This window comes from Passer domesticus, chromosome Z (assembly GCF_036417665.1).
Source record: "Passer domesticus isolate bPasDom1 chromosome Z, bPasDom1.hap1, whole genome shotgun sequence".
NCBI classification, from domain to species: Eukaryota; Metazoa; Chordata; class Aves; order Passeriformes; family Passeridae; genus Passer; species Passer domesticus.
The window spans coordinates 39,616,063-39,640,528 of record NC_087512.1 but is presented as its reverse complement, the minus strand read 5'-3'; the positions used below and the strand labels follow the sequence as shown (position 1 = coordinate 39,640,528).

Genomic DNA, 24,466 nt, shown 5'->3' with positions numbered 1-24,466 from the left:
GAAAATCACCTTTCATAGTAAGAGTGAAATGTTAGCAGTTTTAGTAGTTTATGAAACTGAGTCCAAATTATGCTTATATTGTGTAGCTGAATATGAACCTTTCTCTGAATGACAGATGTAGTGATGACACTGAGAACTGAAGACAGAAAGGGAGAATGGGGAAAAAGGTACTGTTGCTTTTGGAAGTAAGGTTTTGAAAATAATTTCCTTTCCATCCTAGTCCCTGCCAACTTTTTAGCTGTGGAAAAAATTTCACAGAATTACATTAGACTAGATGTCAATCCTATTAGTATAATAACAAGTGATAAATGCCGACAGGCCCTTTGTACCTGATGCCACTTTTTAGCTGACCACTTATACAAAAGTTTGAAGACACCTTATGAAAATAAAAAACTGCAAAGTTTTGGAGTTGGGTGGATTTTACACTCACTGCATTTAAGCTACTAAATAGCTACAGTGCTGTGCATGATAGGGAATAACTGCTGTGTCTTACAGCTTTTTGCTGACAAAATAGCAGCTGCTAGGATTCCTGCTAGTGGAACCACAGCTAAATTTACAAAAGAAATGGCTTTCCAAAATTCAACTCACTTTGCTGTAGATGCCCATATTCATAATGCAGACCTTCAAAACCCTACCCAGCTGCTGCTTCTCTCAGGAGACACTAAATGTTTCTCCAGTAAATCTTCCCAGGCAATCCAGCTTTCTTACAGGGTGTTTCTCAGCACCAAGCAGCTCCTTGCCCAGATGAAACTACCCAGACTCAAAACTTAACCACACACCTATCTGTAAGATGAGTTAAACAAACAATATAAACGCATTTAAAAGACTGTAGATACACTTTACTCTGCAGATTCCTCCATATATAACAAACAAATAAACAAACAATCCAAACAGGATTCCTAATGTATTCTGATAGCAATGAGGAGAAACATGAGGAGGAGAAAGGGTCTGTGGTCCCCTCCTGTGATCACTGCTCTTCTACATCTCATGATCCAGCAGTTACAGCATTTACCCAGGAGGTAAGCAATCAAGTGCAGCTTCTGTGGCTGCTCATGACCTCAAATTGTGTCTTCAGTGGAATATTTCAACAGCAGGGATGAGGCTGTCTTCATACCTCCTGGTGGAGCTGTTATTTCCCCTGCAGTTATTAAAGTAGTTATTGATGTAAATGTGGAGTCACAAGACTTAAGGGCCTGCATTTCTGAGTCCTCTTTACAACAAGTAGGGACCTGGCTGAAAGAGCACAGGAGCCAGTTTGCCCCCAGAGCGCCTTTCTTGGTGCAGCATTGTAGCTGCATGGAGGGCAGAACAGAATTTCTCTCTGTGAAGGCGTTCATGTGGTCTTACTTCCTGACATATTAACGTCATGTATGACTGACACTGCATCATGGCTTGAGCATCTGAATTCTAAGGGCTTTGGAAAACACAGAACTAAGCTGTGCCTGTTCCCTTAACTGTTCTTTCCTCCATATGGTTTCTGTCCTTGGCAACCAACCTTTATTCAAATAGTTAAAAAGAAAAATATTTATTTGTTGAGTGAGATCTGAGACAGCACACACTTTTCTTTCTCTCTTTTGCTTTTTTCCCTTTCTTTCCCAGGGTGAGTATAAATCCCAGCACATTCCCAGACCTGAAATGCTGGCACTTTGCCATCTGGGTAGGAGCAGCATACCTCTTATCCTCAGATTGCACATTTGCCTCCTGTCTGCCCCAAGTATTCCTGTGGCAGAGCAAACTGCAGGAGAACCAATGGCTGCTGAAGGGCCTGTGAAACCATCATCTCAGTCAGCCCTGCTCTCTGACTTGTGCAAGATTCCAGAAAGCAGAGCACAGAAAGCAAGGCTGGCTCCAAGTTCAAGAGGGGCAGGGGGGCCTTGCACAATGTGGACTGAAATATATTGGTTACATTCCTGCCCCCTGTGCCATATGGTGTGTAGACAGCCGTGCTGCCCAAACTGCAGCTAAAACAGTTTCTCAGACACATGAACTATAAAGAAGGAATTTTTCTATGATACTCCATAGCCCTAAGGCTGATTCCACAAACATAAGAATTTAAGTCACATAAGAGTAGAGTGCAAAAAAAAAAAAAAACCCAGTTCCCAGCGTCTCATCCAATGCTTAGAGTGGCAAGAGCAAAATGGGCCCCACAGCTTCACAGCCTAATGAATGAGTCATGTGAACAGGCACTTTCAACAAAACAGTTTCAAACGGAAATTTTGAAAACCAAGTTGCTTGTGGTCGGACTGGGCTAACCATACCACATCCTGTGCATGCTCTTCTTGGCTTTGCTTTTCCTCCCAGGAGCAAATACTCAGTGGCAAAAATAAGAATTCGTTAGTCCTCTTGCAGTTTTCTCTCTGCACGTTTCTCTGTGCTCTTCTACAGTTCAGAGATTCACAGCATATGTCGTTTTGGCTGGTTATATCATAAACAATATAAACTAAACCTGAAAAGTAATTTACAGCAATCCATCCTGTTATTGCTGGCAGAAAGCACATAGGACTTTGCTGGATCTGAAGGAACACCTTTAACTGCTCACCCACCCACACACACACTCTCTTACTGGTTTGGCAGCTGCAAGGACCCACATGCTGATATTGGAATTGAAATTTATTTTCGCAGCCTGCAATACCAGGGTGAGAGCCGTCCTCCCAAGTCCAGGACTGATGGCTGGAATTCCCAAGGATGGGGAAAAGTAGGGCAGAGGAGTGATGGAGATCTGCTGACACCTCAGGTTCCTTGTGGATGAGCCCTCATTGCTTAGAAATTGTTTTGTCCTCCCACCCTGCTTTTGGAAATGGTGGGGGCCTCTCCACTGCCAGTTTTTAAAGTGAAATTAAGTTTCTAACTGTGTGTTTTGCAACGCAATACTCATATTAGTAGTGCATTTCTGAGGCACAGTCCAGTAACATGAAGACATGAAGACTCAATGTCTCAGGTATAAAATTTAATTTTTGTTAAGTACCAACAACATTGTGATCTAAGTATTGGCACGTACCTACACAAAACATTATGAAGGGATGCCACTGTCAGACAGCAGAGTCCCAAATATAGGAGCAGCAGCTTATACAAATAATTCCAGGAGCCTCATAATATCTTTTCATTTCATTTTTAAGAAAAATACACAGTATTGCACAATATTATTTGTAACTCAAAAATACCTGCATTTGGGCAGAAGATACCAAGACCAAAATTTTGCTTGCTCTGTTTTCAGACAATGCAAGCTGCTGCATGAGATTATTTGAGGAGAAAAAAATTACATAAAATATTCTAATACTCCAGCTGTAGGGCAGTCCTTTTAACAACCTGGGTCAAGACCTTTTGGGAGATGGTGCTTAAAGCTGACAGACTAAAACCATGTAAGGTACTAAATACATGGCTTGACTTTCAAAAGAAAAGCTCCTAGAGACATACATACCTGAGAAAAAATATTTTAAAGGTATTTTGAACATGTCTTAAATTAAAGAGATACTGACTGTTTCTGGCCCAGGTGATAAATTCTTTTGCCTAACCCATGTTATTCTTCCCTGGCCCACACAACCACAGAATCACAGAATCCCAGAATGGAACGTATGGTAAAGGACTTTAAGAATGATGCAGTTTCAACCCTCCTGCCATGGCAGGGATACCTTACACTAGATCAGGTAGCTCAAAGCCCCATGCAACCTTGGTCTTGGATGGGACAACTTCCATAGAAGGGGAAATTTCTATGGGAAACCTGTTCCAATGTCTATCCACTTTCAGAGTAAAGAAGTTTTTCTAATATCTCATCTAAGGCTACTCTCAGTTTAAAGCCATTCCCCCTTGTCCTGTCACTATATGCTCTTGCAAATAGTCCCTTTACATCTTTCTTACAGGCTCCTTTCAGGTACAGGATGGCTGCAATTAGGTCACTCCTTCTCTTCACCAGGCTGAACGAACTCAATTCTTTGGCCTTTCCTCACATGAATCAGAGAATCTCAAAGAATCACAGCTGAGTTGGAAGGAACCCTTAAGAATAACTGAGTCCAATTCTCAGAGTTGCATACAAGCAAAAAAAAAAAATTACTTCTGAGGTCTACCCATAAGATTTAGAAAACAAGTAATTTAAACCATGCCTTTATTAAAGGGCAAAAAAAGTTAGACGTTACTAAGCTTTTGGTCTGCAGAATGGGAGTCTAGCTTCAGGGAAAATCAGTACATTTTGCTAATAGCTGGATCCAATTAAAAAGGCGCCATAAGACAACAAATCTAAATCACAAAACAAAAGCAACGTACTTAAAAGATCTTAGAAAATGAGATCATTTGAAATAGAGTAAGAGCTATTGTCCAACAAAGTGGAACCTTTATTAAAGGTATGGGGATCTGTGATCTTTACCAAATACAGATTCAGACCTATTGAAAAAATTAGTTGAACGACTTGACTCTTAAATGTTAAAGAGTCTCAGAGGTCAGACTCCAGTCTAATTCAGAGAGGAAAAAATAGAGAATTTTTTTCAAATAACCAAGCTATGCTACAACAGATTAATTTTAATTAAAAATAAGGAAGCATTCCAGAGCACCTGAATGCTGCTCTGTTTCATCTGAAAGCATTTGTCAGAACCCAAGACATCCCTCTGGGTGCCCTGGATGGCTCAAAACCCTGGCAGGGGCTCGGAGACCCTGACAGGAAGCCAAAGACACTTGGGAATTCCATCTCAACCTATGGAGCAAATTACCAACTTTATATGAAGAATTAAAGGTTACAAAAGTTTAGATAACATAGCAGTAGTTGTCACAGGGTGAAAGGTGGAATTTTGAAGAATTTGACTATGGGGGTCTAGGAGACAAGATGGAGGGATTTGGGCATTGTCCTGTGCTTCTTCCTTCTTCTTCCTAGCCTCCATCTCCTTGGTGATGGTGGCACTTTGGGATTGGTGTAGACTAGAAAGTCACTGCCTAACACAGGTGATAGGTGTTGGAACATAACTGTAAATATCAAATACGTAGTATTCGATATATTTCATAGTATAAAAGACAACACCAGCCCTGTGGGCGGGGAGTGTGCCTCAGACTGACCTGCAGGACAGATCTCAGCAGGCCAGACAGAAAATGGTTTAGATAAAAAATAATAAACAACCTTGAGAATGACAGCCGAAGACTTCTGACTCCTTCTTTTGACAGCCGGGTTGGGGAAAAGAGACTTTTTAACACTCCTTGGGGTCACCTTGACCAGAGGAGATCCCGAGAGCATTTATCACCAGTCTTTTCCTATCTACAGATAAATTGGATTCAAATATTAGATCCTTTGCCTACCGCATTAAGGAATAAATGTTGCCAGACAATACTTGAACTAAAAAACAGGTTTTACAGTTGTTTAGCATGGAAGAATTGCAGTTTAAGAACTGCCAATTTTACAGCACATTTAATGACTTCCCCCTCCCATCTTAGCTGAAACAGTTATTCTTTAATTCACCAGTGGCTTTTCATTCTATATAGTCTGAATTTCAAGTGGGACCTCCTATCTTTTATGCCACAGTAAACACAGACTTCAGAAGGTGAATTTGATTTAATTGAAACTTCTGCAAGTGAGGGATGCTGAGGCAGCCCACCGGGAGCAATTAAACAGCTTTTTGTGTTACAACTATCTTGACAGACTATCAGTTTGGCAATCTGAAAGAGTGTACTCAAAGAGCCAAAAACCTACTGGATGCACACAGAATGGATTCATAATTTTTACAAGGATTCTGTAATTGTGATTATTGTGTTTGCCAAGGGTTTGTCAGGAGACTGAGTAAAGAAGCCATCTATCAGCTTAAATTAGTTTTGTTTTAGACTAAAAACTGGACTTTTCATAGCCTAAGTTTTCTCTCAGGTCTTGTAGCGCTTGCTCTGACAGTACTGCAGAGCCCAAAGAATCTAAAGGCCAGATACAACACCACAGCAGCAGCAATCTTTAAGGCAATTTTTCTTCCTGAGATGCTCATGGCATCAGGATTCAGTTAATGCTGTTTCTCACAGTGCAATGCTCTGTTTCGGTGTAAAACCTTTAATTTTCCAGAGCTATGGCCAAAATGATGATAACATTTCAAATTTTAAAAATGGCTTTTGGTAGCCTTACTCAAGCTGTATTTCACTTTGAGTACTGGAATGATCCACAGTTCAGTAGCTGGACCTGAGGCAGACTGAGCTCACAGAGCTCCACATGCTCTGCATGTGACATCACTGATTGTATAAGCAGCTCCAGGTTTTATAGGCAGATTGTACATGCCATTCCCGCCACCTTGGACAACCTTCTTTCCTGCTGTGCAGCACAGCATGAGTATCTCAGCCCACTGACACCCCAGCAAAAAAAAGAAAAAAAAGCATGGTCTTTCAGGAAACCCTAAGGCACTAATGAGCTGGCAGATCAAAACTTTGTCAGGAGCTAATTGTAATTTGGAGGAGACTACGTAGAGGTCTAAAATAATTTAAAACCTGGAGCATGAGCTGGTAATTAAGAAGTCACTTGAAAGCCAATTCTAGCAGAATATCAGACATTAGATTTTGGTAATATTGGTAGCAATATTCTACTTCTGTAATTAATTTTTCTTCTTCTGATTTGTATTTCTGCAGAGATCTAGCAATTGCACACTGTGAAGGGTGCTGGGAACAATGAAGAAGGACATGTAAGTCCCATCTCTCCTTCCTTAACAGCACTGATGAAGAGCTGTGGGTAGAGCTCATGCAGCAACTGCCTATGTCTAGTAGCAGAAGAGAAAGGTGTGGCACAATCAAGGTTTGAAAGGCAAATTCTGTTGCTTGGTCAATGGCAGACTGTGGGGCAGCTGGCAGCATTTGAACCTGTGTGCCCATGGGCCAGGCAGCATGCTTCCACAACTGTGCAAGCCCCAAGCAGCAGCAGGTGCCCATTTGAACCTTCTCACATTTATAAATGTGACTTATGGGCATGTATTTCCTTCCTCACCTTTCTCCTCTGCTCCATCCGCATGCTCCTGTTTTGGCATTCACACAGTTCTAGATAACACGATGTTAAAAAGTTTATATAGTACCACAGCCTTGCTCAAGAGCAACCTCATCAGCTTCCACAGGCTGTAAACATGACTCCACTTCCACCTGCAAATAAAACATGTATCTTTCCCACAGACAGCACAGAGGCTCTTTTCTACATGACCAAACAGAAGCCAGGAATCATAAAACATGCTGCTTCAGAAAGCCCAGGCACAGCAGCAGGCAACCTTGCTGTGATCAAAAAGGCATAGCAACCAATGGATAGCACTTCAGGACAGGATTCACTCTTGGCAAGGCAGCAAATGCTGAGGACTTGTTCGGAGAAGACAAATGCTCTTTTTTTCCCCCACTTCAGGCTTACAGCAGAGAGCTCCCAATTACAAACCAGACACTCTTCTCCCTATGTGGGCCCCATCTGTGATCAAGGACAGCTGTGTTGGTAGAAAAAATTTTTTCCAAAAGAAGTCAGAAAAGGCAAGAGACTAAGAAGCCATGTCTAATCCTTTTTCAAAGGTGGACTGGTTGTGTCTCTCTTCTGATGTCAAAGCTGTCACTGTGAATAAGAGGCTTGGTTGGGATGCCTAACTGTGTAATCTCAATGCTTTTCAGCCTGCCCCTTCTCACCCTGTTTAACAGGAGATGGATACAAAACAGGATGGTCTCTAGCTTTACAGCAAACCAACAAAGTGATGATAGGAAAATGACCTGGAGAACAGTTAGATGAGAAAAAGGCCACCAGCAGCAAAGCAATGTGACAGCTTCAACAGCACTGTCTGGGAGACCACATAGCCATGGTGCTTGAGGGCTTTTCTCATAACATGCACATTTGGACTGCCACTGTCCCCTCATGCTGGGGAGAGCAGCTCCTATATCATAGTGCATGTAAGGTAAGGAAATGTTTAACACAGCATGTGAACTCACTTAATTTCAAAAACAAAGGTTTTAAAAAATAAGTCTTAATTTAAAACATAGATACACTACTTATACTGGAACCAAATGCTTCCCCTTTGCCTGCATTTTCACAATTGTCTGCTCAGCATGCTGGAGCACCAGTGCCATTCACAGCTTGCAGCAAGATGAAGATGGCAGAAAAGATGTCACCATCTGCCTTTTCAACAATTTCACTGGAGATGTGTGCTGAGCTTGCTTTGCTGTGGTGCTGCCAGCTCTCAGGAGCAAGGCTGCCTTCTGGCTGGTGACAGAAACAATGCTTGTGCCACCTTGCCTGCTCTCCATTCCTGCTCCTTCCTTCCTCAGCAGAGTGCTCTGGTGAGGATGGCTGCATGTGTGAAGACACAGTCTGAGGGTGACTGTGGAGACAGTGCTCATACTCACGGCATGGGAGGGGAAGGAGGACTACATCCCAGCCTAAGGTTCAACCAACATCAGAGAGGTATTGCAGGGACAAGCTTCATGCCTTCAGGAAGGTAAGCTTGGCTTTGGCACTTGTTCACATCCAAACGGATGCTTTTGCCAAAATGCAGCAACACAACTGTCTGCCATCTCGTATACAGCCCCATCCACATTCCCTCTGACAGCCTGCTGAAACACCTACCTACAATAATGGCTAGATTGTGACAGAACACAGGTTGAGCAGGAAGAGACCTTAAAGATCACCTCATTCCAACCTTCCCACCAGTGGCAGGGAGACCTTTCACTAAACCAGGTTGCTCAGAGCTTCACCCTACCTGGCCTTGAACACAGCCAGGGATGGGGCATGCACAGCTTCTCTGGGCGACCTGTGCCAGTGCCTCACCATCCTCATAGTAAAGAATTTCTTCCTAATAACTAATCTGAACCTACCCTCTTTCAGTTTGAAGGTGTCACCCCTTGTCTTATCCTAACAGCATCTCTGGAATCAGCAGAAATTTATATCACCATAGGAAGCAACTAAAACACTTCTCATTACCACTGTCCCTTCTGGCTGTCTCCAGATAGAGTCTGCTTATAATTTTTACCCGTATAGTGTCTGCATATGTGTTTCAACACAGATTATTTATATATGCACATAAAAGCATGCTGGGCTTATAAATCCAAACATTACAGTGGAAAAAAGCACATAAACATGTACATCTGATGCAGAAATTCAACTCTGAAGAGTTTGAGATGAAGCACACCAACAGTCTGTTAGCAATTATTATTAAATTATGTCTCCTGTTCAGCAAAAGGAAAGGCTGTTGTAAGTATTAAGGCAACAGTAAGCTATCCCCTTTGCCTATGCCTCTCTCGCCATCCCTCTGCTTCTACCTCATCCGTCTTGTAGCTAGAGGCGAAAAAACCTTTTATCTTTGGTCTCCCACAGTGACTGTGGTCAAAACATTCGTTATTTCCAGGCAAGATTACTGTCATAGGCAGAATCTGGAACTCCATATGAAAATAAGACTCAAATTCCAAGCAATGAACAATGTGGCTGCCTGTTTTTTCCATAACTTAGGTCACAGCCAGCCTCCCCAGTCCATGCTCACATCCTTCTAACCTCCCATTGCTTAAAGCCTGGATTTCTGTCGCAAAATAATTACATACAAGATTTTTACTCCAAAGACAAAGACCTTTTGCATCACTCGTATACTCATTCTCCCTTCTTCAATGTCCAGCAAAAATTAAGCTAAAAATACATTGATTTTATAAACTCAGAAGAAATATGCTCATTGCTGCAATGAGAACATTTAGATTTTTCTCTGTGTTTGAGATTTTTTAGTCATCTTCTCCACTTCTTTTATTCCCAGTTACAGTTATGGTTGTTGCTTAGGACAATATATATGCCACATGTAACACAACAAAATTCCTCTTCTTCCTCAGGACACTGCAACTCCAAGTGGCACAAAGGTTGAAAGTAGGACATCAGTCTTTACGCACATGTTATTAAGTCAGTGACTCAGTGGTGGATTCATATCTGTGTGGTTAAAAAATTATGTCAGAACCTGCACTTTTGAATTGCCCTGCTTCTTGAAGTATTTAGACCTCATAGGCCACAGTACATTTTTTCCAAATCTGTGGTCCTATTCAGGCATACCCTGCATCTGCAGCCAGCCTTCAAACAGGAATGAGAAGTATTACATGATCTATTGGATGAAGTCTCAAAATTAAGTTTATTTTAAAGAAAAATATTTTCAGATTTTTTTTTTCAGAATTAAAAACCAAAACAAGCCAACCAAAAAATCTCCTGAAGAAAGCAAGCCTCAGAGGAACATCCCTACTACTGACAGCTAGGGGATTTTGTTTGTATTTTAGAACTAGCCCCTCCTTGTCATAGGCACTATGCCAGTGCTATCATATATATGCAAACAGAGTAGCTTTTAAATTTCATAACAAAGGCAGGTGGTTTATATTATAGCACTGGGTTTATATTGCCTGACACAGAAATACTGAGTAAAATTTTATTTAGAGCAGTTGCATCCAATTCAGAAAACCTTTAGGACTGAGTTCAGAAGCCCAGAGGACTCCACCACTTCATTCTCCTTGCTGGACAATAGGACATAGAATTATCTCCAATCCCTTCCTCCACAGATTCTTTGGAAAAGCAGTAAAAAATGCCAAACAAATGCACTTGCATATTTGGTTCCCTCCTACCATCAGCTCCTCTGCTTTCCAAGTTTTGCTAAGTTTCTGGATTGCCATACATTAAGTTCAAAATCAGGGGCAATAAGTGAACAGCACCAGTAATGGCAGCAGTCAGAGCACAAAAACTCCTGCTTATGCCACCCAGCAGCCACCACTGAGATCGCGTGGAAAAAACATGTTGCTGTTGGCTCCTGGAGGGGTGTGGGACCAGGAGTGCTGACTGGTGGAAAGCTATTTCCAGTGCTCCATAGATCTCGTGTTCTGATCATGCCCTTCAGTGAATGCTGATGGAGGGATTTTCTGTTCTTCTCAAGTGGCTGGAAAAGCCCCCCTACTTTGCATGTGGAAACAAAACAAACCCAAATTGTAGCTACTCAAGATTATCCTTCAGCCAGTCTTACAAATTCATCTCAAGACAGCTACTCAGTCACAATGGGCACACGGGCCAGAGTGATTCTCATGGGAAGACTCCCATGGCTGTCACTGGAAGCGTTTTCCCCTCATCTTGCACCAATTTTCTTAACTTTGAATTTCGGACCTCATCTTTGGGAAGCAAGTGCCACCTTCCTAAAAGCTACCCTTTTCTAAGCTCCTTTCATTGGGAAAATGATCTGACTCCTGCAAGTGGATGCTTTTGAAAAACTCTCTTAACCAATATCAGTACCAATACCGTCTGTGCCAAAGAGCCTGCAAACTGCATTTAGAGGCAACATGAACAAGAACATGAAACAGAGTGAAGCCTCAAAGTTTTTCAGGATCAGAGAGGACATTTTTCAAGTGGGTGTGGCTTCAGTCAACACATCTATCAGCAGAGAGGACAGTCTACAACACACCCTGAAATAAGCTCTTTTCCTAATGAAAACAGGAAAGGCTTTCTATGACAGAGATATATTCCTTGCAAGGATTTGCATTAGGAAGTAAGAGGAGTAGAGCAGGGAAAAAATACTGTTTCTGTGAGGATGTATGTGAAAAGCATCACACTGATAATAGTAAAGAGATTTCACTTTGTGAAAACATACACCACTTCTTTCTTTTCCATTTAATGAAAGTACTGCCCCAGTAATGGCTGGGTATACAAACTTCAAATATGATTTATTCCAGAAGCAAACCTACCCTGCAGGCTGACTCATCTACAGAACCTTTTCTAGGTTCCTTATTATTCTTTTCTAGATTCATTATATCAGGGTTCCTCCTAACATGTTAACTGCAATTCAATTGCAAATAAAAAATTAATCAATGTAACCATACCTATGTCTAGTGGACAATAATGCTTTAACTAAAACCTTCAGAAAGGAAAAGCCAGGTGAAATTTATTTTGCACTCCTGGTAAATTTTCACAGCAGATTTGCAAGTCCTGCAAAACATACTGTCTTATCCAAAATAAGGCATCTCCTCCTGACTTGAACTGAAATTCAGTAATAGCCTGTATATTTAAATACAAAATAAGTACAGAAACCATTTTTACTTTTGCAGAAAAAAAAAATGCTAGAAAGCAATGCCCTGTAATATAGTCATCAGCTCAAGCTTTCATACTTTTTATCTACTGATTAAGTGCTTTCACACTTTTTATCTACTGATTTGGTGTTTCATACCAACAATACCAATCAAGGAAAAGAACCATGGTTCTCCCCCTGTGGTTGCAATGCCACTATCTGAAACATGCCTACCTGTTGCTATCACAGTACAGTCAGGAAGGACTGGCAAGCCTGTGGAAGTATTTGCAATATATTATTAACTGTACTCAAAAACTGGAGACTGCTTCTGAGTCCCTGCCCTGGCTCAGTGTCTGTGCTGAAAGGAGAGCTCACCAAGGGCCTTCTTCAAGTGTGCACTGACCTTTCCCAAGCAGTTCCCTTTTCCCACCCAGTTCTACCCAGTGCTGTCTACAGAGCTCTATTCCATAAGCGTGCCTTCAAACAATGCCCATCCATAATCAGCAGGACAGCTGAGTTATGTAACCTGAGAATGTGCGCAGCTCAACACAGTCACCATCAGATGGGAAATGACAAGAATTCACTTGTACTTCCATATCTGCCAGCTTTTCACAGGCTAGGAAAGATCAATGAATGAAAGTTATTTTGTCCTAACAGAATTCTCACCACTTCTAGGATGCCAAGCACCTTAGATGGTGTGTGTTAGCATGACTGCATTTCTGTCAGTGAAATAACACGCCACCACTTCATAGCCTTGGTCTTACAGACAACCTCATGCACAATTAAGTATTTGTGTGAGAATAGCTTTATGCCACCCACATTACTGATGACATTATGATCTCAACTCATTTTGCTCACATTTACTGCAGAAAGAGTTCTAGTTTCTCTTCTCTCCCCAAAATATACCTCATTATGATCCTAAATACAGGGAAAGCATTATGTAAGTGATGAGCATTTCAGTCTGCTTGCTGAGACAAGGAAACACAACAAAGCAACTTCCCATATGCTGTGCAGGCAAGATAAAAGTGAGGTCTATAGTAGGAAAGAAAAGAAAGCTAACTCTACAGTGAAAAATCTGGGGAAGTACACCACAAATATTTCTGCTTCATCCACATGCTGCAGTTTTTATCATCACTTCTTAGATAATTTAGCAACAACTAAAACACACTTGCAGAGATATCATCAACTCTTAGATAGGACTGAAAGCATCAACTCTTAGATAGGACTGAACAGTGCCCCACCCACTGTTCTTCTCCTATGGCTGTGATCTTCCTGTCACATTTTTCATTAATTTGCAGGCTACTCAGCCATTCTGTGTCCTTGTGTGCCTACAAGTTACAGGCCTTTGGCCTAATAAAGAAGAGAAATAATGGGAGTAATGAGAGGGCTCATCTAGCTAAGAGATTCATTGAGTGTTAACTCAGATCTCACGATGTTGTCTTTTGTAAATGATTGACTCCACTTTATTTATATGAAAGTTCTCAATAGCTTATTCAAATGAGGTAAGATTGCATTGTCATATCAGAAGAGGTTGGACAAATTTTAAAAATACTAGACACCCAAAACTTTCCATGTAGACCAACTCTCCACATTCTGCCAGATGCTAGATATTGAATAAACGAAACAGCTGCCTAGAACAGCCACTTTGGAAAGAAACAAAACAAAAATAACCCCAGAACCACTTTAAATTTCATTATCCCACTGTGCTGTCTGATGGCAACTGTAGCTGCTGCTTTTTAACATATCCTATTTCTCCTCAGCCAGCTGAACTTACAGCTGGACTTTGTCATGTTCAAAATGCAGCCAGCTTCTATAATGCTACTCTCTGATGCAGGATGTGGTATGTCATGGAGATGTAGCTTGTGCATGAGTTATTTTATTATGTAGTGGGAAGCAGCGCAACAAGACAGGGGGAACAGGAAGAGAAAGCTGAGGACATAATCCAATTGCTTTCCACTTGTCTGACACTGCTTGGCTGAGCCACAATGGGCTAAAGGCACAGAGAGACGAATGGAAAAATGGCTTTAAACTTTGAAATCTTCATTGCTTTTAAAACAAAGATCTCTTGGATATGCTCAATTCAAACAGCTCAGATCAACAAATTTAATCTTTTGAAAACGATTTGTAGATTTGTGTCTTCACAGATGTTCCAAGGTTTGAGGAGTAAATGGAAAATGAAATAATTATTTGTTACAGAAGTGGACTGCAAAAAGTGGAAAGGAATCATAAATTCTGCAATGTAGCAGATGCCCTACAAGCCTCTCTTGGCATCCAAGACTGGGGGCAGACCAATCAGAAATGTGATTAAGCCATCAGCAGTTCTGGCTCTTGTGGCTCCAAAATTATGCATTATGAATCACAAATATGTTACTTAATCTATGATTTATTTTTTGTTTGTTAAAAGAAGCATTCAAATGTCTGTCCTAGTAGGAAGATAGATAGTGAGCCTACGTATCTGCATTGAAACCTAATTTGAGAGCAGAGGAACTGCACTGAGTAGGTGCAGAGATCTCTTCAAGAGAGATCAACCTTTACATTCCAGGCCAAGGCTGACTCTGACGTCTCTCCTCTCCTGACTACAGAAAGAATTGACACAGGGCAGATAACCTGCTGCAAACCCTCCACTCCTTTCTGAAACAACATGTACCCCTAGGTTGTTAAATCTGGATGTGCACATGGTAAAAAATGGTCAGGAGTACCAAACAGTGCTGCTGCCAGCTTCACTAGCTGGGGACAGACCTACATTTTGCTGTGGGCAGGTGCAGATGCCACCAGGTGTACAATGCTTTACTACAACAAGCATGGTCAATTTTAAAGTCAGAATAAAGATGCTTCAGTCACACAGACAGAACAGCTTTAAGAAATATAAATAAGGACTTTCCATGCTGTACTTGTGCAGGATAAATGGACCCCCCAGTAATAACCTTCAAAATTATTATGTACAAATTTTAAGACCAAACTTCATTAAAAAACACACTCCTTTGTGTATGTACCCTCTTACACTATTGGCTATTATCATTGCTTATCCCTACTGGAAGATGATTGTGAATTTAAATGCTACTTTTCAAAAATAAGAAAACAAGTTTATTTCTTAACTTTCTGCTGCTGGATGGAACACAGCTGACATCCTCACTTCCAAAAATCCTAGCATAAACCCTCTGAAACTGACAGTTTTGTTTTTATTGGCCTGCATGCAAGATTTTTTTTTGTTTTTATTTTTACTAATCCATTTCTGATGTTTAGCTACTGAGAACATTTGAACTCTGGTAATACAACAGGATCACTATAAGTGATTTGTGTATCCACAAATTAAATCTAGACAAGAACAGGCTCAGACTGCAGTTCCCTGTGCCCCAGGATCACAACAACAAAAATCCCCTGTGCACAAACCTGAGAATGAGGCACAAATAGTCTGTTCCTCAGGTAGGTGAGGCCATGGAAGCTAGCTCCTTTTAAAGGATTGTAGGTGCCTGGGGTCTGATGATTGGTAAAATGCTAATGGTAATGTTATCTTAGTTGTACTTCTAAGTGAGTTGTCTACTAAGCCCTTAGTTTCACCTTGTAAAATAAAATGGAGATTATGTTCATTTCATAGAGGTCCTAATCTTGAGGGTTTGTGGAGGCTTTTCACAAAAACATTCTGATAGACTGTTTGTGTACTTTTACATTAACACTGCAAGGAAAAAAGAAAGCATGAAAGTGAAGAGGAAGGAAAAATCTGAGAAACTGAAACTTGTGGCCTGGTGCTCCCAATAAATAGGCATGAAACAGCAACAACAACACAGCTATTGCTTTGATCTATGTCCCTGTTAATTCCTCTTCCCATAATAGAACCACTGACATTTCGCTGGTATTCAGATGTGATTAAAATATATTCTAATATCTATAAATAGAAAAGTTGGTTCAAGTACTAATTAAAAGCAAATCTGGCATTTGGAAAACTGTATCAACAAAAAGTAAAAAGGTGCAGTAAAGAGCAGCAACTGAAATGTTGTTCTTTTTTTTTGTTTGTTTGTTTTCTGAGGAAAAGGTAAACATCTGTTCTATAAATCTTTACATTAAGGTTTGGATTTCCAAGTCTTTCCAAGCATCCACACAGCAGCTTCACCGTAAGAGTAACAAGACAGATTTTGCTCTCTCCTCCAATTCTAATAACTGCCACAAAGTTCCAAGAATAACAGGTAAGTCAAACGCACTAGCTTTCTGCAATCTTCTGCAACGCAGTTTTTAAATAAGCAGGAGCCAAATGTTAAGTTCACCATATTCCTTCATTGCACAGTAGCTTAGTCATATGCTACGTCATAATTAACCCTTGTTTTATACATATACACATATATATATACACACACACACCTCTAGACTCCTTTATGTTCATCTCTGGCTTTCTTACCTCCTCCTGAATACTACATACTTGAAGCAAAGGCTGGTTACAAGGGTGCTTTCAGCTACCACTTCTTCTGCATTAATTCTCAAAACTCTCCCAGCTCGAGAAAACCATGGGACTTAAAAGAGTCCTCTCTGCATGTGATAATAAAGATTTACTGTTTGCCTCCCAAAGATATAAAGCACTTTGGAGCAGGGATGCTACCCTTTATAATATCACATAAAACAGTGTTTTCCTTGGGGGCTATTAATGTCACTGGCACTTAGTAGAAGCAAGTGCAAAAAACATTAAATTAAGGCTCCAAACCAGAAAACACTATAATCTCTCCAGAAAGCTAACTTTCCTAAATCCTGAGTGAGACTTTGGGGCACGCAAAGAGGAACAATATGAGCTGACAATGGGGAAAAATAATTTTAGACTATAACAGACATGATTACATTTGGAGACAATATCAGAACAAAAACAAACTGGGCTCCACTACACAGAAAAACATAGTGAAAAATTTAACACTTGAACAAATGTGCTGACTAAGGTACACGTAAAATAGTTTGGACATCTGGGTACTTTACTACCACAGTATGCAAAACACACAAAAATAGAGTCATTATGACACATGAAGGTGCAAGAATACTGGAGTTAAGATCATCCAGTTTCAGATTCAGACATGCAAAAAAACCAAACTCCAGTGAGCCTGGTTCCTCGTGGAACACTGTTATTCCTAGTCCACAACACAGTGGCATACATTAGAGAGATTTGTTTTTACGCGACTCACCTCGGCATCTTGCTCCCGGAGCTGGTATGTTCTCTCTAAGCACTGCAGTATTCTAGGACACAATGTCTTCTCCTCCAAAAGGAACTCCAGAAGTAAGACCAGCTGGTCAGGGAGAAGCTAAAAGAAAAAAAAAAGTGCCATGTGTGAATGAAGATCTCTACTGGCTGAGCAATGTAAACTGAAACAAACCAAAGAGGACAAGATTCTGATAACCTGTGTACTTCCAGCATGTGCTTTAACCTGGACCTCTAGCTGGTTTCTGAAAAACCTCAGGGGTTATGTGTCTGTGTTCTGAAAGATTGTGCTGGGGCACAATTAGGACTCATTTTCCATGGTTTCCATTGCTATGGTTAGGTCAGATCTAAAACATGCTTATCTTTTTGAAATATAATCATGGCTTAATAAGTAAGTTTTTTATGGAATGTATAAAATAAGTAAATCTATTTTGTTTGGGTTTGAAGAGAGAATAATTTACAGTGCATAATTTGAGTAATCAATGAGACATAGGAACATATAATTTTTAGAGTGGTGTTTTTATCTGATATACAAGCATTTATTTGCATGATATGTTTACAGTGACCAAAGAAACACAACACAAATAAGTGACCCACCAAACAATTGCTGCAAAAACACATTCTGAGGCATATTTTAGTGCAATGAGTCACAAACCATCCATCCTTTCATGGGAAATATGCATGAATGGTGTATTTGTGGCATACACAGTACAGCATCTACACACAGATATATATTCAGTAGTTTCAGTCAGTTTCTTGACTCCAGAACCTATCATTTTGAACTGGAACCTAATGTAACCTAAAAAAAAAAAGAAAGCACAAGAAGTCTGTTGTAGCCAGGGCTTAAGTGCTCTGTTTAATAGGCTTATTGGATGAACAAATAAATAATTCAAGCAGAGCTCAGAGAGAAATTGCACCAGCTGCCAGGAAAAAAATCTCTTAGAAATTCAGGCTCCAAGGTGATCATTCAGAAGTTTGTTATATGTCCCAAAACTTTCCCCTCTATTCATCACTGCAGGGCACCAGGGGAGGAAAGGAAAAGGGAGAAGAATGTCAGTAAGGCTTTTGCATACAAAAAGAAATCAACCTGCTGACTTCTAATGTTATTGAGACAGACTAATGAAAAAAGACATTCTGCTACTTTGACAGTACTTCCAGCTTTCACCACATTTGGTGTTTTTCTGTTCCCACCTTGCTGCCTGCCCATGTCTGCTCTGCTGCGTCAATGCACTAAGCAAGGATGAAATTAAGTCAGCTATAGGAAATGCCTCTTCCAACAACATATCCCACAGCCAGGGCTGTTTATGTGGACTGAACAAGACTGGACTCCTGATCTCAGACAGTAAGTCCATAAAGATACCCAGGATCTTCTGATAAGCCTTAATCTGTAAAATATCTACATTAATGACTAATTTAGCAACATGACATTTTCTTCTCTATTAGACTAGTACCTAAATCAGAATAAAGAGGAAAGGGCATCTCTATTATGATAATGCTTTGGTTTCTTTGCATTTTGATTGCTTTCCACTTTTTTATTGGTAAAGTTGTATTCTTGAAGACTGAAAATACCTCACATCTTACTAGCTCTTAGTAAAACATTTTGTAAGAAAAACCAAAGCCTGCCTACATGGTATTGTTAAAAGTGGTTAGGTATTTAAAAATATTGAATATTTCATTTCAGGACAATTACTAAAATGGAAGCTTAAATGCTTATTAGGGAGTCCAACAGAAGTTGCCAGGGGGTTGGTTAGACAAGTTAAAAAATAAAACAGGGAAAGCTTCCGGGAAGTGACTCTACTTGTAAACTGAATTAATTCTGAACACTAATAAAATACAAAATGTTGCAGAACACCACACAAAGAAAGGTAACTTCTGATCTAGACAGTTTTCACTGCTAAGTGAAAGACAGAAGAACAATACTTAATTTGCAGAAGCTATAGAACAATTGAATATGTAGGTACAGAACAGCTGAGTATTTTATAATATATCTGCAGTACAATTGCTACACAGATTAACCCACAGAAAGCTATTGTTTAAAGTAGCATCACAGAATCTCACTGCAGCCAACAAAAGAGCAACAGCAGAGCAGCAGCCATGCCCTTAATTTATGTCTGTCTACTGCTGCATCATGGCTGAAGTTTTTTCAGAACTACAGGTTAAACTCTGAGAGTCAGTAAAACAAACAAACAAAAACTAAATAAAACAAACAAATAAGCAAAACCAAGCATTCACGAAGTATCTGGTCAATGCTGTCAGCCATATGGTGTGATTACTGAAGTGTCTTGTACAAGGCCAGGCACTGGACTCGATGATCCTTGTGAGCCCCTTCAAACTCAGCATCTTCTATGATTCTATGAATAAGACCACAGCTTCTGCTATTTTCCCATGTTTCAGCTGCCCAAGTCGATACCTTACATACCAGTTTCTAGCTCGTGGATTGCTTACAGACCAGGGCAGGGGTTAGTGAACACTGGCAGAGAGGGTGGGGCGCTGGCAGGGGAACGCTGGCTGGCGGACCTCTCCCCGCAGAGGCGCTCGTGGGCACAGCTATTATAGTTTGTTCTCCAACTTGTTTCTAACACAAAAGGAGGAACATTCCCATCTACGCTTTTACCCTTTCCTTTCAATAAAAGAGACTCTGCTTAACCCTAACTTAGGCCAAGAGACTGAAAACTGCACCAAGACTTTCATGACACCAGCTGCTACAAAGTTCATTTAGGGGTGCAGACATTTTCTTTTCCCCCTATACAACATATCATTCTCACAAAAGCAGTCCTTTAATGGTTATAAATAAGCTTCAAAAATTGCACTTGAATTTTCTCTCAGAAACCCCACTCTCATTGTTTTTTGTTTTCCCACCACCATCCTCCTTATTTGTCCTGCCCACCTGTTACTTTCCATCTTTCATACCAGGAGAATTGTTTGGGGTGCATGCTGTCAATTTTCAATATGTTTGTCTCACACTTAATACAAAGAGGGCCTTGCCTTAAGTAGTATGTAAACATAAATACTGTAGAGACCTAAATGTAAATTTCTTTTCAGGCACCGTGTAACCACTTTCCTTTACAACAACTCACAGTCTGTGAATGCATATTGACTATCTAACACCCATAGAAAAGTACACAACACAGATACAGCAAGTTACAGCAGGATAATCGTCACATTCTCAAGTTGTCTTCAGGCTGAAAACATTCAGAAAACAACTATAACACTGTAAATACAAAATTTCAGTGCTCTTCATAAAATAAAATTAACTAAAATAAAATAAAAATAACCCCTCATACTCAGAACTAGAATAGAGAATGCTCAATCAAAATGTTCAAAAATATGCAATTATGAAAGCAGATCAATCAGGAAATGTGGTGAGAATCAAGAAATAGTTTTCATTACGTCAACGACTGCTGTAACAGCATCTATTTATACTGTAAAGTAGATAGTTCCTGTCCCAACCTATGCCTGCTGTATGGAAATTATACTATTTTTCTCAGGGCTGGCCCTCTCCCAGCTGTGACTATGGACACTACAAAGAGGATATAAATGAATATGTTGTGATCAAGCCCCAAACTAGAGGTTTTCTGTCATGTCCCATGTAATTAAACACCATCCCCTCTATAAAGCTGTATCCCAGCTCTGTATATATTATCTTGCCCTTAAGACTGTAAGACCTCTCCTCCAACTCTTCAGCCTTCTGAAAGAGTTCACTGTCCTGCCACTAAACAACAACTTGTTCCCTGCTTCCCCTAAGTTACCTGATGTGGCGGATTTAAAGTTTGAGTAAAGCGACTATTACCCTTAAAACAAACTGTAAATGATAGGGAATATCAAATCTGGCTCTGTATTTGAAAAATGAAAGATGAATGAAATACAGAAAACATTAAAAAATTGAAAATATAACTAATGTTCATTGTATACGAAATCTCTTGGAAGTAAAAAAAGCATACTTTGTAGTTTATTCATATTCGTACACAAAACACTTAAGCCATTATAATGTGTTACAAGAGTATCTTAATAAATTAGTAGGTTTTCTACAAATAATCTTTGAACAAAATTATGAATTTTCAAAGTACAGTCCCTAATGTGTAGAAAGCACAAAGAAAACAAATCTTTCCTCTTCAGAGATCTGGTGTAACAGCCATAGAGGTCATCAATCTCACATCCCAGAAGACCACCCACACGAAAGAGCGTATTTATCAATTCCTACATTAACAAACGCAATAAATGCCAGATTCCCCTTTATACTAGAAAAAGAATTGCCACTGAAACATTTGACTACTGACCTTTCAGCCATGAAATGTGACACAGATATATCTACTTGAGTTGATCCGCAGCACCAGCACTTGCACTGCACCCCTCTGCCAGGACACAAATCACTGAAGTTGTACAGCTGGTATGTTGTATATCCCATTTGCTCCTGCCTGCACTTGAATGAAGTCATTGAAAGCCTCCTTGGAGGGGAAATCTGCCTCAGACTAATGCAGCAACCGATTGACAGTGGCGTGATTTCTATTATTACTCCATTATCACACTGGGATCTGTGCCTAAATGAGCATACTTCCTCCCTGATGCCATTTCCTTTTATCCTGGCTCTAGTCTAAAAGTGGATCAATGGGAGTAATATATATGATGTCACTTCAATTTACAGCTACTGCCTCCCTCTCTTGCATGCACAAATAGATCAATTCTTCCCAAAAATGGTTAAAAAATGCACAGGGAGAATCTTCTCTGAGAAAAGGATTCTCTGCTATATTTGTCTGTGTAACCACAGCAAGGAACTGTTTACACTGAGCAAAAAACAGGGGGAGAAAGGAAAAAAAAATCACTACTGTGCACTGGAAAATGCTGGCTGAAATACAAGAAAAACAAGGCCTTATAGAGAATTAAAGCAATTTGACCTTTGAAAATTATACAGAAATGTTTAAAGTTTTTAAGGCATGGTATATTTCTCCTGTACTTGGCGGACAATAATCTTGTGTCCTATTCCCAAAACCACAAAATGTATTTTCATTTATATATTTACAAAGTTTTCCCAAGTCAAACCAAATTCCTTCCCACTCCCCTCTTAGGAAATAAAGGGAAAACCCCCACTCCATAGTTCAATTGTGAATGGTTCCCTTCAGAAAAAAAATTGATCATAGAATCATTTAGGTTGGAAAAGACCTGTAATACCACTGACTACAACCACTAACCCAGCAGTGCCACACTGACCATTAAACTATGTCCCTAAGCACCAAGTCTACCTCCAGAGACACCGACTCAAGCTTGTGCAGCCTGTTCAATCTCCTCGTAAACTGCAGTCAAGAAAGCAATGCTACTAGTCCTGGAGACAGGATTCATAGGTCCAGGCCATCTCTGCACTTTTGCTTCACATGGTCAGACAAATCCCTGAATGAATTTCATTTTATAAACTCTCCCCCACTGCCTTGAATGCTTTTTTCTGCAAGCTGCAACTAAATTAAAACTTCTGTAGAACAAATCCCCTTATTTCCTCAAACTGTTAGGAAAATTGGTCGCTTGAAAATTCAAAAAAGTACTGTATACTCAGCCATGTTTTTAACCAGATATTGTCATTGTTTACCTCAATATTCTTCAGATGCTGATCAGCACAGTGACTTCTTTTAAATGAAAACAAGGCATGTTCCCCCCACCCCACTTCAAGGGTTAAAATGTATTCATATCAAGTAACATGAATTCAATAAAAAATGTCCACACTTACAGCTGTTAACTAGGGTAGTGCAATATTCTAGTGAGAAGAGTTTAACTCTGAAAGAACTAGTCTGCTGTTTGATTACTATGCAGGGGAAAGAAGTATTCTGCAGCTGACATATGCTTTGAACTGGTTTGCAAAATAAAGCCCATGTTTGCCACAGGCTGACAAAATTTCACAAGCAAGTAGTGAAAAAGACAGTTCTGCTCAACTTCATTTAGGCCAGTTTATTTGGCTTCTCTCTTGATGAAAAGTCAGCTCCCCTTTCAATGTTTATGAAAGATAACTAGTCCTCACTATATTTAAAAGCAAAATATCTCTGTCTGTAACACATTCTTGTCTACTTATGAACTGCACTTGTATGACATCTCTCCCCACTATGTGTGGTTTTTCTGTATCTGTTCAGTTGGCTCTTTCTATGCTCAGCAATTCATTTTTGAACACAACCATTTTAAAAACACAAACCAGGGATTGTACCTGGTAATTATAATGAAAAATATATTTCTTTGAACTTTGCTTCAAAAAGCCTTATTTCAAAAAGCAGTAATTCCAACAAGTTCATCAGTATTTCACTTGTGCTATACTTCAAAATGCTTTTTCTGGGACATTTATATCTGGCATCACCTACTTCTTATTAGTAGAATATAAAAATGACACAGACCAATTTATTTAATAATTTTGTTCCCAGTTACTTTCCTCCTTATAATATCAAAATTAAGGCTGTTCTTTGAAAGCAGATAAGCTCTGTCAGAAATAATTTTAAGGCCAATACCTATTAAAACACAAAAGTTTGGTTTATTCTGCCCACAAATATGGAAACAGTGCTGAATGAAGGACACAGATTGCTATTTTACGTTCTGTGTCTGATATTCTGGTTACACATTACTGGTAATATTTTTTAAAGGCCAGCCATTGCTACCAGTCCATAAACTGGAACTTTTTCTCAGGCTTTAATACAAAGTATTTTCCCATAAAGAGAGAAGATCCACTTACAAAGAAATTCAACATCTACAACCTAATATAAATGCACTGAAATGTCAAAAATTATTAAACCTTTATGATCTAACATACTGCTGAGCCAGCAAAATGAAAAACAGGTGGCTTCCACTACAGGTTCAGTCACGTTATACAGTGCTTTTCTCAACCTTAGCTTTCTCAAAGAAACATTTCATTGTAACTTTACCCTCAAGCATAATAATTCCCTTTCAAACATAATAGGCTACACATTCTCTATTCTATGCAGATTACCAGCCCTGCCAGTTACTATCATGCTTCCAGGATGTGCTGCTCCTTCTTTCAGATGAAATGACCACACACCAAGACAAAATGGACACAGAAAGCCAAATTCCACATCTCAAGACACACTTCACAGACAGCATTACTGTGACACAAACCAAAGCTGATGTTGGCAACAGCAAGATCTTCAGTCATCCCTTCACTTGATCTCAGGAGTCCCCAGCAGTGCAGATGAGTTATCAGAATATCAGCCCTGTGATTAGTGCTCACCAGCTGTAAGCAGCTTTTCTCATCTAACAGCACACCCAGCAGAGGCACTTCAGTGAACTATTCATCTAACTGCAAAGAAAAAAGCCAAGAAGACCATTTGTTTTATTTTTCAGATTCTTTGAC

The 24,466-nt window shown here is 39.9% G+C and overlaps 1 protein-coding gene and 1 long non-coding RNA gene across 4 annotated transcripts in view; one reads left to right on the top strand and one right to left on the bottom strand.

Annotated features, from left to right (window-relative positions):
• AOPEP (aminopeptidase O (putative)) overlaps positions 1-24,466 on the bottom strand; it is a 187,129-nt gene that overhangs the window by 7,866 nt on the left and 154,797 nt on the right. For all 3 annotated transcript variants that reach the window (XM_064405454.1, XM_064405455.1, XM_064405456.1), the window contains one exon: positions 17,120-17,236. In XM_064405454.1, the coding sequence (XP_064261524.1) occupies positions 17,120-17,236 (117 nt within the window). The remainder of the gene's footprint in view (positions 1-17,119; positions 17,237-24,466) is intronic.
• Positions 6,225-8,516, top strand: LOC135289422 (uncharacterized). The gene is made up of 3 exons (XR_010352168.1): positions 6,225-6,450; positions 6,574-6,626; positions 8,230-8,516. It is a non-coding gene; the product is annotated as an uncharacterized LOC135289422 (long non-coding RNA).